This window comes from Balaenoptera borealis, assembly GCF_965194805.1.
Source record: "Balaenoptera borealis genome assembly, chromosome: X".
In the NCBI taxonomy this organism is placed as follows: Eukaryota; Metazoa; Chordata; class Mammalia; order Artiodactyla; family Balaenopteridae; genus Balaenoptera; species Balaenoptera borealis.
Genome location: NC_138881.1, coordinates 58,517,180 through 58,529,826, shown reverse-complemented (window position 1 = coordinate 58,529,826; position 12,647 = coordinate 58,517,180). Strand labels below are relative to the sequence as shown.

The window sequence follows — 12,647 nt, the reverse complement described above, 5'->3', positions numbered from 1 at the left end:
AGATGAACCGGTTTTCAGGGCAGAAATTGAGACACAGATGTAGAGAACAAACGTATGGACACCAAAGGGGGAAAGCCGTGAGGGCGTGGAGGTGGTGGTGTGATGAATTGGGCGATTGGGATTGACATGTATATACTGATGTGTATAAAATTGATGACTAATAAGAACCTGCTGTATATTAAAAAAAAAGAAAAAAAATAACATTCTTTTCTCCCAGTTAACGTTTTCTCTTTTCTGTTGATTTTCATGGCATGGGATAGCAGGCCTATCCTATATTTACAACACTGCTTTTCCAATTTTGTCTGAAGAGCCATGTCTTGGAAACAATAGATGTGAACTTTTTTCTGTTAATATAAAAGTCATTGTCTTTCAATAGGGTAATATATTCTACTTATAGCTATTTTAGTGTGTTTTTCTTTTCAGTCTCTTCACGTTTTTCTTTATTAAAATGTCATCTTTACTTTCTTGTATATTCATTCCTCCATATTCATGCATTAAATCATTCAAAATATTTATTAAGCAAAAAAAAAGAAAAGATGCTCAACATCACTGAATATTGGAAAAAATGCAAATCAAAACTACAACAAGGTATCAACGCACACCAGTCAGAATGGCCATCATTAAAAAGTCTACAAATAATAAATGCAGGAGAGGGTATGGAGAACATGGAAGCCTCCTACACTGTTGGTGGGAATGTACATTGGTGCAGCCACTGTGGAAAACAGTATGGGGGTTCCTTTAAAAACTAAAAGTTACCATATCATCCAGCAGTCCTACTCCCAGGCATATATCTGGAGAAAATTCTAATTTGAAAAGATACATGCACCCCAGTATTCATAGCAGCACTATTTACAATAGCCAAGAAAGGGAAGCAACCCAAATGTTCAACAACAGATGAATGGATAAAGAAGATATGGTGTGTTTGTGTGGGTGTGTGTAATATATATTTGCATACCTATACACACACAATGGAATGTTACTCAGCTATAAGAAAAAATGAAATAATGCCATTTGCAGCAACATGGATGGACCTAGAGATTATCATATTAAGTGAAGTAAGTCAGATAGAGAAAGACAAATGTTATAAGTTATCACTTACATGTAGAATCTAAAAAAATGATACAAATGAACTTATTTACAAAACAGAGATAGACTCACAGACCTAGAAAACAAACTTATGGTTACCAAAGTGGATAGCGGAGGATGGGGGGAGATAAATTAGGAGCTTGGGATTAACAAATACACACTACTAGGTATGAAATAGATAAACAACAAGGACCTACTGTATAGCACAGGGAACTATACAGTAAGTCCCCTACATACGAACCTCCAAGTTGCAAACTTCCAAAGATGCAAACGTGCATTTGCATGTCCAGTCATGTAAGGCGTGAGTGAAATTGCAGCTTGCCCTCCGTCTCCTACTGCTGATGATCCTTCAGCTCTGCCATCTCCCACCTCCTCTCCCTCCTCCAGTCAGTAACTCTTCTTGCCTGTTCACTCGATGCCAACCCCTGTATGCCAGCTGTTGTACTGTACTACTGTACTTTTCAAGGTACTGTACTGTAAGATTAAAAATGTTCTCTTTATTTTGTGTGTTTGTTTTTTATGTATTATTTGTGTGAAAAGTATTATAAACCTATAATAGTACAGTACTATATAGCTGATTGTGTGTGTTGGGTACCTAGGTTAACTTTGTTGGACTCATGAACAAATTGGACTTAGGAACGTGCTCTTGGAATGGAACTCATTCGTATGTAGGGGACTTACTGTATTCAATATCTTGTAATAACTTATAATGTAAAAGAATCTGAATCACTTTGCTGTACATCTGAAACTAACACAACATTGTAAATTAACTATACTTCAATTTTTAAAAATGGTTAAAAAAAAAAAGGAGCCCCAATGAGAGTAACTGTTGACTTCTCACCAGAAACAGTGGGGACCAGAAGGCAGTGGCATATTCAGAACGATAGGAAAAAAATAATAGCTAACCAGGAATCCTATAATCAGAAAAATTATCTCACAAAAATGAAGATATTAACAGATAAAGAAAAACTGAGAATTTCTTGCTAGCTGATCTGCCTGCAAGAAATACTAAAGGAAATTCTTTAGGTTGATAGCAAGTGACTGCAGATAATAATTCAAATCCAAACTAACAAACAAACAAAAAGCATTGGTAATTAGGTAATTATACAACAGTATAAATGCATATTTTCCTTTCTTCTCTTGTACTATTTAAAAAGCAAATGTATAAAACATATAATTGTTTGTTGGGCTTTTATCATATAAAATGTAATATAAAAATAACAGCACAAAGAAGGAAGGTGGGAGCCAGTTTGGGAATAAGGAATGACACTAGAGAATAACTCTTAAGCCATGGGAAGAAAGGAAAAGAACCAGAAATGGTAAATAAGAAAGTTAATATAACAAATTATAAATATATACTTTCAATCTTTACTTCTCTTAGCTTCTTTGAAACACATCAAATTATATGAAGTAATTAAAACTATTATTGTTGCATTGTCTATTTCAAAACTTACCACAAAGCTATAGTAATCAAGACAGTGTGGTACTGACATAAGGATAGACATAGAGATCAGTGAAATAGAATTAAGAGTCCAGAAACAAACCCTCACCTTTATGGTCAGTTGATTTTTGACCAGATTGTGAAGACTATTCAATGTGAAAAAGTAGTCTTTCTAACAATGGTTCTGGGACAAGTGTGTAACCACATGGAAAAGAATGAAGTTTGGACCCCTATCTCAAAATGGATCAAAGACCTAAATGAAAGAGCTAAAATTATAAAACTATAATTATATATAAGCTAAAATAATAAAACTTTTAGAAGTATAGGCTTAAATCTTTGTAACCCTGGATTAGACAGTGTTTTCTTAGATATGACACCAAGAGCACAAGCAATAAAATAAAAAATCAATTAATTAGATATCAGCAAAATTAAAACTTTTCTGTGAAGGACCATCAAAGAAGTGAAAAGACAACCCACAGAGTGGCAGTAAATGTTGGAAATCATATATTTGTTACAGAACTTGTACTTAGAATCTATAAAGAGCTCTTACAACTCGATAATATAAAGACAACTAATTTTTTTTAATGGGCAAAGATCTGAGTAGATAGTTCTCCAAAGAAGATATTCAAATGACCAGTAAGCATATGGAAAGATTCTTGACATCATTAGTCATCAGAGATAGGCAAATCAAAACACAGTGATCTACCACTTGACACCCACTAAGATGACTATAGTCAAAAAGACAGATAATAACAAGTATTGACAAGGATGTGGAGAAATTGGTGCCCTCATACACTATGTTACTGTACAGTGGTACAGCTGCTTTGGAAAACAGTCTGGCTAAGTTCCTTAGAAAGTTAAACATGAAGTTACCATATGACCCAGCAATTTCACTTCTAGGTATATACCCATAAGAAATGAAAACAAATGCCAAACAAAGACTTGTACACAAATGTTTATAGCAGCCAAAAGTGGGAGCAACCCAAATGTCTATCAACTGATGAATGGATAAACAGAATGTGGTATTTCCATACAATGGAATATTAATTGGCCATAACAAAGAATGAAGTATTGACACATGCTACAACATGGATGGACCTTGAAAACATTATGCTAAGTGAAAGATGCCAGTCATAAAGGACTACATACTGTGTGACTCTGGACATTTATCTGAAATGTCCAGAATAGGCCAATCTATAAAAGACAGAGATGGGGGTTATTGGGGGAGATGGGGAGTGACTGCTAATGGGCATGGGGGTTTCCTTTGGGGATGAAAATATTCTACAATTGACTGTGGTGATGGTGGCAGAACTCTGTGAATTACTAAAACCCATTGAATTGTACACTTTTAAGTAGGTAAATTGTATGGTATGTGAATTATATCTCAGTAAAGCTGATGTACACAATATTCACTTCAGGAACCCTGAAGAGAGCCTAAAAAGACAGCATTTGTGTTCCAAAACACGTACAGTTTTGTTAGAGATATATATGACTGCCATGTTTATTAAGATGTTGAAGACAGAGAAAACTGGCTTCAGATATGAGCCCCAGAAAATCATAAGCGCAAACATCTCTGCTTGCTGGCGTTGATTTGTATGTTACCACAGGCAAGCCTGTGTTGCACTGGGGTGAGTAGCTGCACGGTTGCATTTCTTCGTTGAAGATGAATGATTCTCCTGAGCAGTGCTGGACATGAGAGTAGCTAACGCAAATGAAAATAAAACTCCTCCAGTTCCCTAACTCATTGAATGGCACCATCATTCCTCCGGTTGCCCAAGCCAAACATCTCGGAGTCATCCTCAATTCCTCCCTCACTCTCATTTCTAATCTATCACTAAGTCCGGTCAGTTCTGCCTCCTAAATATCGTATATTCATTTACTTTTTCCCATCTTCCACCATCACCAACCTAGTTCAGGTTATCATCTCTTACCTCAGCTACTGCAGGAACCTTTTAGCTGGTCTTCTTGCATCTCTTGCTTTCTTCATTTCTCCATCCAGCAACCAGAGTGATCTTTTAAATTTTCGAATATATGTGACCTTGCTTAATCTTCTTCAGTAGTTTCTCATTGCTCTTAAAAACCAAAATCCTAAACGTGGCCTACAAGGTCCTGCGTACCTGTCTGTCCTCATCTTGAGCCACTCTTTGCGTCACTCTCTGTACTGCTAGCCACACAGTACTCCACTAATTACCACCTCCTAGACAAATTTGATGGCCTCTTTCTTTACCCTGGCCTTCATTATTGACCACTGCCTCCTTATTGAAATTGTCTTTTCTTTTGTCCTTTATGTTCTCATCACTCTTCTGTGTTATCTTTTCCATCTTGCCACCCAACTATGAACATTTCCAATATTCTCTCCTCTTTCCTTCTCCATATTCTATACTCTGTCCCTTAAGTGGATTGACATTTTTCAACTATTACCTGAGTTCCAGTCCATACCTGCAACAGCCCACATGATATCGCCAAAGTTACCTCAATCTCAACATGATTAAAATAGAAGTTAACATTATCTTGATCCTTTATCCCCAGAAACATTTCCTTCCAGTTTCTTCTTTCAGTGGTATCAGCATTCTCTCAGCCACTCAAACTGTGTACTTCAGAGCCATTTTTAATTGACCTATCTTCCATTCCCCATATCAAATCAGTTACCAAGTTCTACTGATTCTTCCTTTAGAGTGTTTCTTACATCTTTCCATTTCCGTTGTCACTATTCTATTTCTGACCCTCATCCACTTCATTCTTCGTCTCTTACAAGTCCATTTAAACAGTTCTCGCTGTATGTGTTTTCTCACACTCACGTCTGTTCTAAACACCACTGGCATTTCAATCTTATTAAAACTCCAGTTTCATCATATAACTTTCCTTCTCAAAAAGTTGCAGTGACTTCTCATTGCCAGCAGAATAAATCCCAAAATCTGTGGCCTGTTATGCAAAACCCTTAACACTCCAGCCCGATGTTTCACAAATTACATTCCACAAGATGTTAGTAAATGATCTACATACTCTGGATTAAACAAAGTTACATGGTTTCTTCACTGTAAAAGTTCCTAAAACTTTTAATGAACTAATGTGCATTAAAACTCTCCAAGAGGTTGTATATAGAATGCAGCATTTCCAAAATGTATTTGACTAAAGAACCCTATTTTTATACACCATCTGTTAACATTTTTCATGACACTAATGTTCTAAGGAAAAGCATCTAGGAAGTGCTTAGGTAGCCCCATCCTACATTTCCAGTCCTGTTTCCCATTAATTTCCCTACATCAATTGTCTGCTTGGGCCAAATGACTATTAGTCCCCCTGAGATGTGCTTAGTCTCAAGCACAATCTGAGTCTTTATTGATTCTGTTCTGCCCACATGGAATGCCCTTCTCTTTCTCTGTATATATTTTTTAAGTTGAGATACAATTCATATATCAATTCATATATAAAATTCACAATTTTAAGGTATACAATTCAGTGGTTTTTAGTATATTCACAAAATTCTGCAACTATCACCAGTATCCAAATCCAGAACATTTTCATCACCCCAAAAAGAAACCCCATAACCATTAGCAGTCACTCCCCATTCCCCTCTCCCCCAGACCCTGGCAACTACCAATCTGCTGTCTCTCTGGAATTGCCTGTTCTGGACATTTCATATAACCTCTCTATAGCTAGATATCCTGCTCATCTACTCTAAGATCATGTTTATTTGTTCAGTCATTTGTTAAGTCATTCAGTTAAAATCACAACACGGTCATGTGTCAGGCTGTGAATACGCAAAGGTAGATGACATTCTGCCTTTAAGGAACCCCCAGCCTAGTGAAGGAGACAGACAATAGGTGCTGTGAACAAAGTGCCATAGGAACAAAGTGGTACAGATAATAAATTGTGGAGAGTCAGGCAAAGCCTGACTGAGGAGGTAGCATTTTAATAACTGGATATTAATTCATTTGTTCATTCATTCATAAATTCATTCATTCAGCAAATATCTATTGGGCCCTTATTATGTGCCAGGCACAGTGTTGGACTCTGAGGATACAAAGATGAAGAAGAAAAATTCCCTGTACTCAAGGAGCTCAGCCTGGAGGAGATATATATATATACAGTTTCAAAACAATGTGATATAAGTTGTATTAGAGGAATGTAAAGCTTGCTGTGGGAACAGAGAGAAAGGAATAACTAACTCCATTTGTTAATTTGAAGGAAAGGTAGAAGTTTACCAAGTGGATAAAGATTGGGTGGGGGGGGTGGCATTTCAAGCAGAGAGACTAGACCTCTGACTGTGCCAGCCCAATGCTCATTTGTTTGACTGAGCTGGAGCACCTAATGCCTGTGTCACTCTGACTAGCCCTTAATCACATTCCTGGTGTGGTCCTCTCTATACGTGGATGCCTTGTCTCCCCAGAGGCATTATGTGTCATTTAGGGTAAGAGCTTTGTCTTGTCACTCTTAGCACCCTCATTTGCATAGTGTTTTATGCATAGTAATTTTTTATAGATCCACATGGGTGAAAGGACAGCTGAGACAATGTCATTGACACTCTCAAGAACCTGCTGCCCAGGTCTTCTGTCACATGTCCCCCTTCCAGGGCCTGAGACCTCTTGTGTAGATGAAGGACTTTAACATGGAATGAGCACACAAGTGCTCCCTCTGTGGTCCATCTCCTATACAAGAACGGCAAAAGTAGCTCCTTAGACTAATCCTTTTTGCTATTGCAAAATCTTGTGATCAGCCACGTTAAAAGGCAAAGGGACCATCTTAGAAATGTGCCCTGTGTTCATAGCTAGGTAGGTACTGTCAACACTAAAGATCATTTTAAAATTGCAATCAGTTGAGTTGAAGTACAATAAAACGATTACACTCCATAATCAGTTTTTGCCTTCAAAGTGGAAACTGAGGTTTCCCGGAGAAGGAATTCTGCCTCAAGATTCTAACAGAAATTCTTCCTGAGTTTCCAGCCTGCTGGCCTGCCCTACAAATTTCAGACTCAAGATCACAACATCAAGTCTTACCTGATTTTATAGCCTGCTGGCCTACCCTACAGATTTCAAACTTGCCAGCCCCTACATTGTGTGAGCCAGTTCCTTAAAATAAATCTCTCTATACATATGCAAAAAATAAAGATTAATATAATTTCTATTCCAAACACAGACTGATTCAGGTCAAGGAAATTAAGAGATTCAATAAAACTGCTGCTTCACAACCTTCTCTGAAAATTAGAGATAGGTACTGGGGAGATAATTGACTGAGGACAGCAGCAAGGGAAGCCCCAAACAGGATACAGGTTTTTCTCCTGCTTCAGAAAGACAGAACTCAGTGTATATGTCACTTCATGAGGTCTTGCTATGGAGCATCCTACAGCTGACAGACTTTCAAGGTGGTCTCCTCCTACTCTCCAGGAGCACAGGATTGCTCGTGGGGGCCGCGGGCTCCTTCCCCCGTGTCAGCAGAGCGCCCGTTGTTTAATAATACTGGGATGCAGCCCTGATAGAGTCAGGGCTACAGTGATTGTGACAGTAATAACTGTAAACCCACTGTTCTTGGATTTCAGGAAGGCTACCCAGAAATGGAGATTCTCTGGCTGATGGTCAAGTCCTGGAATCTTGGAGTATTTATGTACAGCAGAAACAACTATATGTCTAGTGAAAAATGGTGTGGCCTGGCACTGCGTTTCGTTGACCACCTTGGCTCCCTTAGGAGCAACTGTGAAACTCAGGTGAGGAGGGAGAGGGCTACGGGTGGATGGCATGACTCAGGGACAGAGAGGTTCTACATAGCTCTCGTTAAGGACACAACCCTACCTTCCTTGGCTAGGAAAGGATCGTGACCATTGTTCCTCTCAGTGGTTCCACAGAAGTGCAAGAGTTATGGGACTATCAACAGTAATTTTTTATAGTGAAAACCAGGAAGAATGGTGAACAAGGCAAACTTAGGAATAGCAAATGGAATCTAATTAAGAAGAATGCCAAGAGTGAGCTCTGGAAAGATGCATCCCTGTCAATGCCAGTGCATGCAGGGAAGGACCAGTCTCTGTGCAAAACAGCGACTGTTTTAAAAGACATTTTCTGCAGGAACTGTTTTGAGTAGCAGACTTCTGGGCCCTTAGCTAACCAGGAGAGGCTTGATAGAGAAAAAGTTTTCGTATCAAATAAGAGCAAAGGATCTTTTATGTTTTAAGTACTTCCTCCCTTCTTCTGCCGATCTCTAGTGAACAGACCTAGTGTCATGGGATCCCTTTTCCCCAGGTGAGTACTGTATGTTCTTCCCAGAGTGGTGCCTCAGGTCTCAGAAGATAAAGGTTGGACTCTCATGCCATCACCATGGGTCTGGGAAGATTTCCCACATTTCCTTTCCTCTCAAGAAATCTATTTGCTGTTCTCTTTCCCAGATGAATGTTCTGTACAGTGAGCTTGTGGAAGCATTAGATAAAAAAAAAGGGCCCACTTGTTAATGAAGAGTGAGAACTGCTGGAACGGAGCAAGCTGACAGTGACTTGAAGATGTGTGCTCCCAAGATGTTGAATATTTAAATTCTTACCAAAGTTACTCTTGAGTTTTTGTTTCTGTTTTCTCCTGCCCTGTTTTCATGTTGTTAAATGACATTTTCTAAAATAAAAGCATTTTGACTTTTACTGCTGTGACCAGCTAATTTCTGGGGGACAAATGATTTTCTCCAAAGTGCTAAGGAGCTAAGGAACATTTTATATATATATATATATATATATATATATATATATATATATATATATATATATATAGAAATAGCCCATGTGAGAGCAAGATAGTTCATGCCCCATGTGAACAAAAGGGGATGTTCATCCCAGTCCCACACAGGTTGCATTTTATTCGAGAAGTGCTCAAATTCGCAATACCTGAAGATAACAGAGAACCATAGACTCTTCATCAGAAGGACCTTAGTGGTCTTTGGGCCCAGCATTGATCAGATTTCATGAAATCTATGACATCCTTGAGACTTGGTTGTGCAGTCTGTATCAGAACATAGCCTGTGACGAACTCCCGAGACAACGCAGTCTGCCTTTTTTTTGCTAATTGGTAAAATACCCTTCCTCATACTGAACAGAAATTCGTCTCCCTGTAACAAGTTTGTTTCCTCTGTCCCCCATCCTCCTGACTTTTTTGTCTTCCGGTTAAACATCCTCAGACCCCCTCAGCTGTTCCTCATATGATGTAGTCACCTCACCTTTCCCAGAGCCAAGGCCCATGTTCCAGTGAGGTCTGACCCACACAGAGTTCAGCAGCCTCATTCTGGCTAGACTTGCATTAGTGTACCGTAAGATTACACTGGCTTTTTTTCCCCAGTTGATTTGTATTAACATTTTTTAACTTTTGATTTTGAAATAGTTTCATACTTACGGAAAAGGTGCAAATTGCCACATAACCTTTACCCAGATTCCCCATTTGTTAACATTTTACCACATTGCCTTATCATTCTCTCTTTGTGTATTTCTTTCTGAACCATTTGAGATTAATTTACAGACTTCTTGCTCCATTACCCCTTAATGCTGCATTGTGTATTTCCTAAAAGCAAGGATACTATTCTCCTAAGTCAGGGGCCCCCAACCCCTGGGCCGCGCACCACAACCGGTCCGCGGCCTGTTTGTTAGGAGCCGGGCTGCACAACAGGAGGTGAGCAGTGGGCGAGCGAGCGAAGCTTCATCTGCCGCTCCCCATCGCTCGCATTCCCCGCCCCCGGCCCCCCACCGCTGTCCGTGGAAAAATTGTCTTCCACGAAACCGGTCCCTGGTGCCAAAAAGGTTGAGGACCGCTGTCCTAAATGACCACAGTACAAGCATCAAAATTAGAAAATTAATAATGATACAAGTCTGCCATCTAATCCACAGGCTCCATTCCAATTTCATTGATTGTCCTAATAAAGTCCTTCATAAGTTCAGGATCATAAGTTGCATTTGGATGTCATGTCTCTTTCATCTCCTGCAAACGGAAACAGTTTCTCAGTCTTTCCTGATCTTTCATGACCTTGACATTTTTTAAGAGTACCGGCCAGTTACTTTGTAACATGAACCTCAACTTCTGTGTGTCTGGTGTTTCCTAATGATTAATTTATGCAGTTTTGGTAGGCACACCACAGAAGAGATGTGTTCTTCTCAGTGCATCATACCAACAAGACAGACAATGTCAGTTTGTCCCACTGATGGTTAAAGTTAAGACGGTGTCGACCGTATTAGTAATTCATAAGTAATTAGGAAGTGTTTTGTGGAAGACACTTTGAGACCAAATATCCTGTTCCTCATTGAACTCCCACTCACTAGTTTTAGCATCCTTTGATGACTCTTGCTGGAATCCCTTTTTACTGTGATGGTTGCTAAATATTGATTTTTAAATTTCCATCATTCCGTCTTCATTTATTAGTTGGCGTTTGTTAGGGAGAGCATTTTCTTCTCCCCTACTTATTTATTTATATTTTAAAAATATGTTTTAGTACAGGCTAATGGATTCCTATCTTATTCAATGAGTTATAATCCACTATTTTGCTGCTCAAAGGTGGCTCCTATGTCCTTTTGACATGTCCCCATCATTCTTTGAACAATTCCTTACTTTGTGACATAGTAAGATGTTCCAGGCTCATCTTGTACTTTCCCTGCTCCTGCACTGGAATCAGTTATTTCTCCAAGGAGCCCTCATTTTTTTTTTTAAGAATTTTATATTAATCTTTTATTTATTTTATTTATTTATTTTTATATTTATTTTTGACTGTGTTGGGTCTTCGTTTCTGTGCGAGGGCTTTCTCTAGTTGCGGCAAGCGGGGGCCACTCTTCATCGCGGTGCGCGGGCCTCTTAACTATCGTGGCCTCTCTTGTTGCGGAGCACAGGCTCCAGACGTGCAGGCTCAGCAGCTGTGGCTCACGGGCCCAGTCGCTCCGCGGCATGTGGGATCCTCCCAGACCAGGGCTCGAACCCGTGTCTCCTGCACTAGCAGGCAGACTCTCAACCACTGCGCCACCAGGGAAGCCCCCTCATTCCTTTTAATGGAGAATGGTAGTATGCAAGATCTGGGTGCGGGCTTCCCTGGTGGCGCAGTGGTTAAGAATCCGCCTGCCAATGCAGGGGACACGGGTTCGTTTTCAATCCAACACCAGAGGGTTCATTCTAGCCTTCCTCCCTTTCCATATTTGCAGCTATCTCTTCCAACACTGAGAAACCTGGCTCCTATTAACCTCAAGTATTCACTTATTTGCTCAATCATCTCCCTGCTTGAGAATAATCTCCCAGTCGTGCCTCAGTCCTGACCCCACCATCCTGACCATGAGGGCCGCCGCTTCAGCCGAGAAGCGCTGGCAAACACTGGCCAAGTCATCAGCGGAGCTTCCAGCCCAGGGAGTGAGCAAGCTGAGTCCCTCGCTGAGCCCCCACCAAGGGGAAGGCCAAGGAACCACATTCCATTCAAGCAGGCATTTCATATTGTTGACTCATGGGACTTATTGTTTACTCTCCCCTGCTTTCACCTTGGTGTTTTTCCTATTTAGTTTTGAGAAGTCAGCTCAAGTGTCAGTTGCTCAGAGAAACCTTCCTCCACCAGGTCAGGTTCTCTTGTCGTGTGCTCTCTTAGTGCTCTGTTTTATTCTTAATAGTTTATAAACATTTATGTCCTTGTGGACTAATTTGATTAACATCTGTCTCTCTCAATAGTCCTTAAGCTGCAGAAGGGCAGACAGTATGTTTCCTCACCACTGTATATCCCAGTGTCTAGCACAGTGCCTGGCACTTTCAACAAATATTGGTTAAAAGAATGAATGAAAACTTCGAAGTCTTCTTTTCATACATCCTGCTATTAACTGATGTCTCAGCTTTTACTTCCAGTCTGTTTAAGTGCATTTATCACTATTAAATTGCTCTCGCCAGTTGTTCTTTTTGGATACAGTGTCTATCTTTATTACAGTGTTATCCTGCTCAGACTCACATTATCTGCATATTTGATCAGCGTGCCATCTAATGTCTTTATCCAAATAGGTGATAAGATGTACTGAATAGGGGAGGGCTGAGACAAAGCTTGGTGACAGACCTTGCAGTCCTACCCATAAGTTCATTCATTCATGCAACAAACAAACACTTTCTGAGCACTTTCTGCTATGTACTGGGCACGGTTATAGGTACTG

General features: G+C 39.8%; 1 protein-coding gene across 1 annotated transcript in view; it reads left to right on the top strand.

Annotated features, from left to right (window-relative positions):
• Positions 1-9,143, top strand: part of LOC309620323 (testis-expressed protein 11-like) — a 156,824-nt gene extending 147,681 nt beyond the window's left edge. The window contains exons 16-17 of the mRNA XM_082376470.1: positions 8,064-8,228; positions 8,901-9,143. Of these exons, the coding sequence (XP_082232596.1) occupies positions 8,064-8,228; positions 8,901-8,963 (228 nt within the window). The 3' untranslated portion in view covers positions 8,964-9,143. The remainder of the gene's footprint in view (positions 1-8,063; positions 8,229-8,900) is intronic.
• Positions 9,144-12,647: the final 3,504 nt, after the last annotated feature.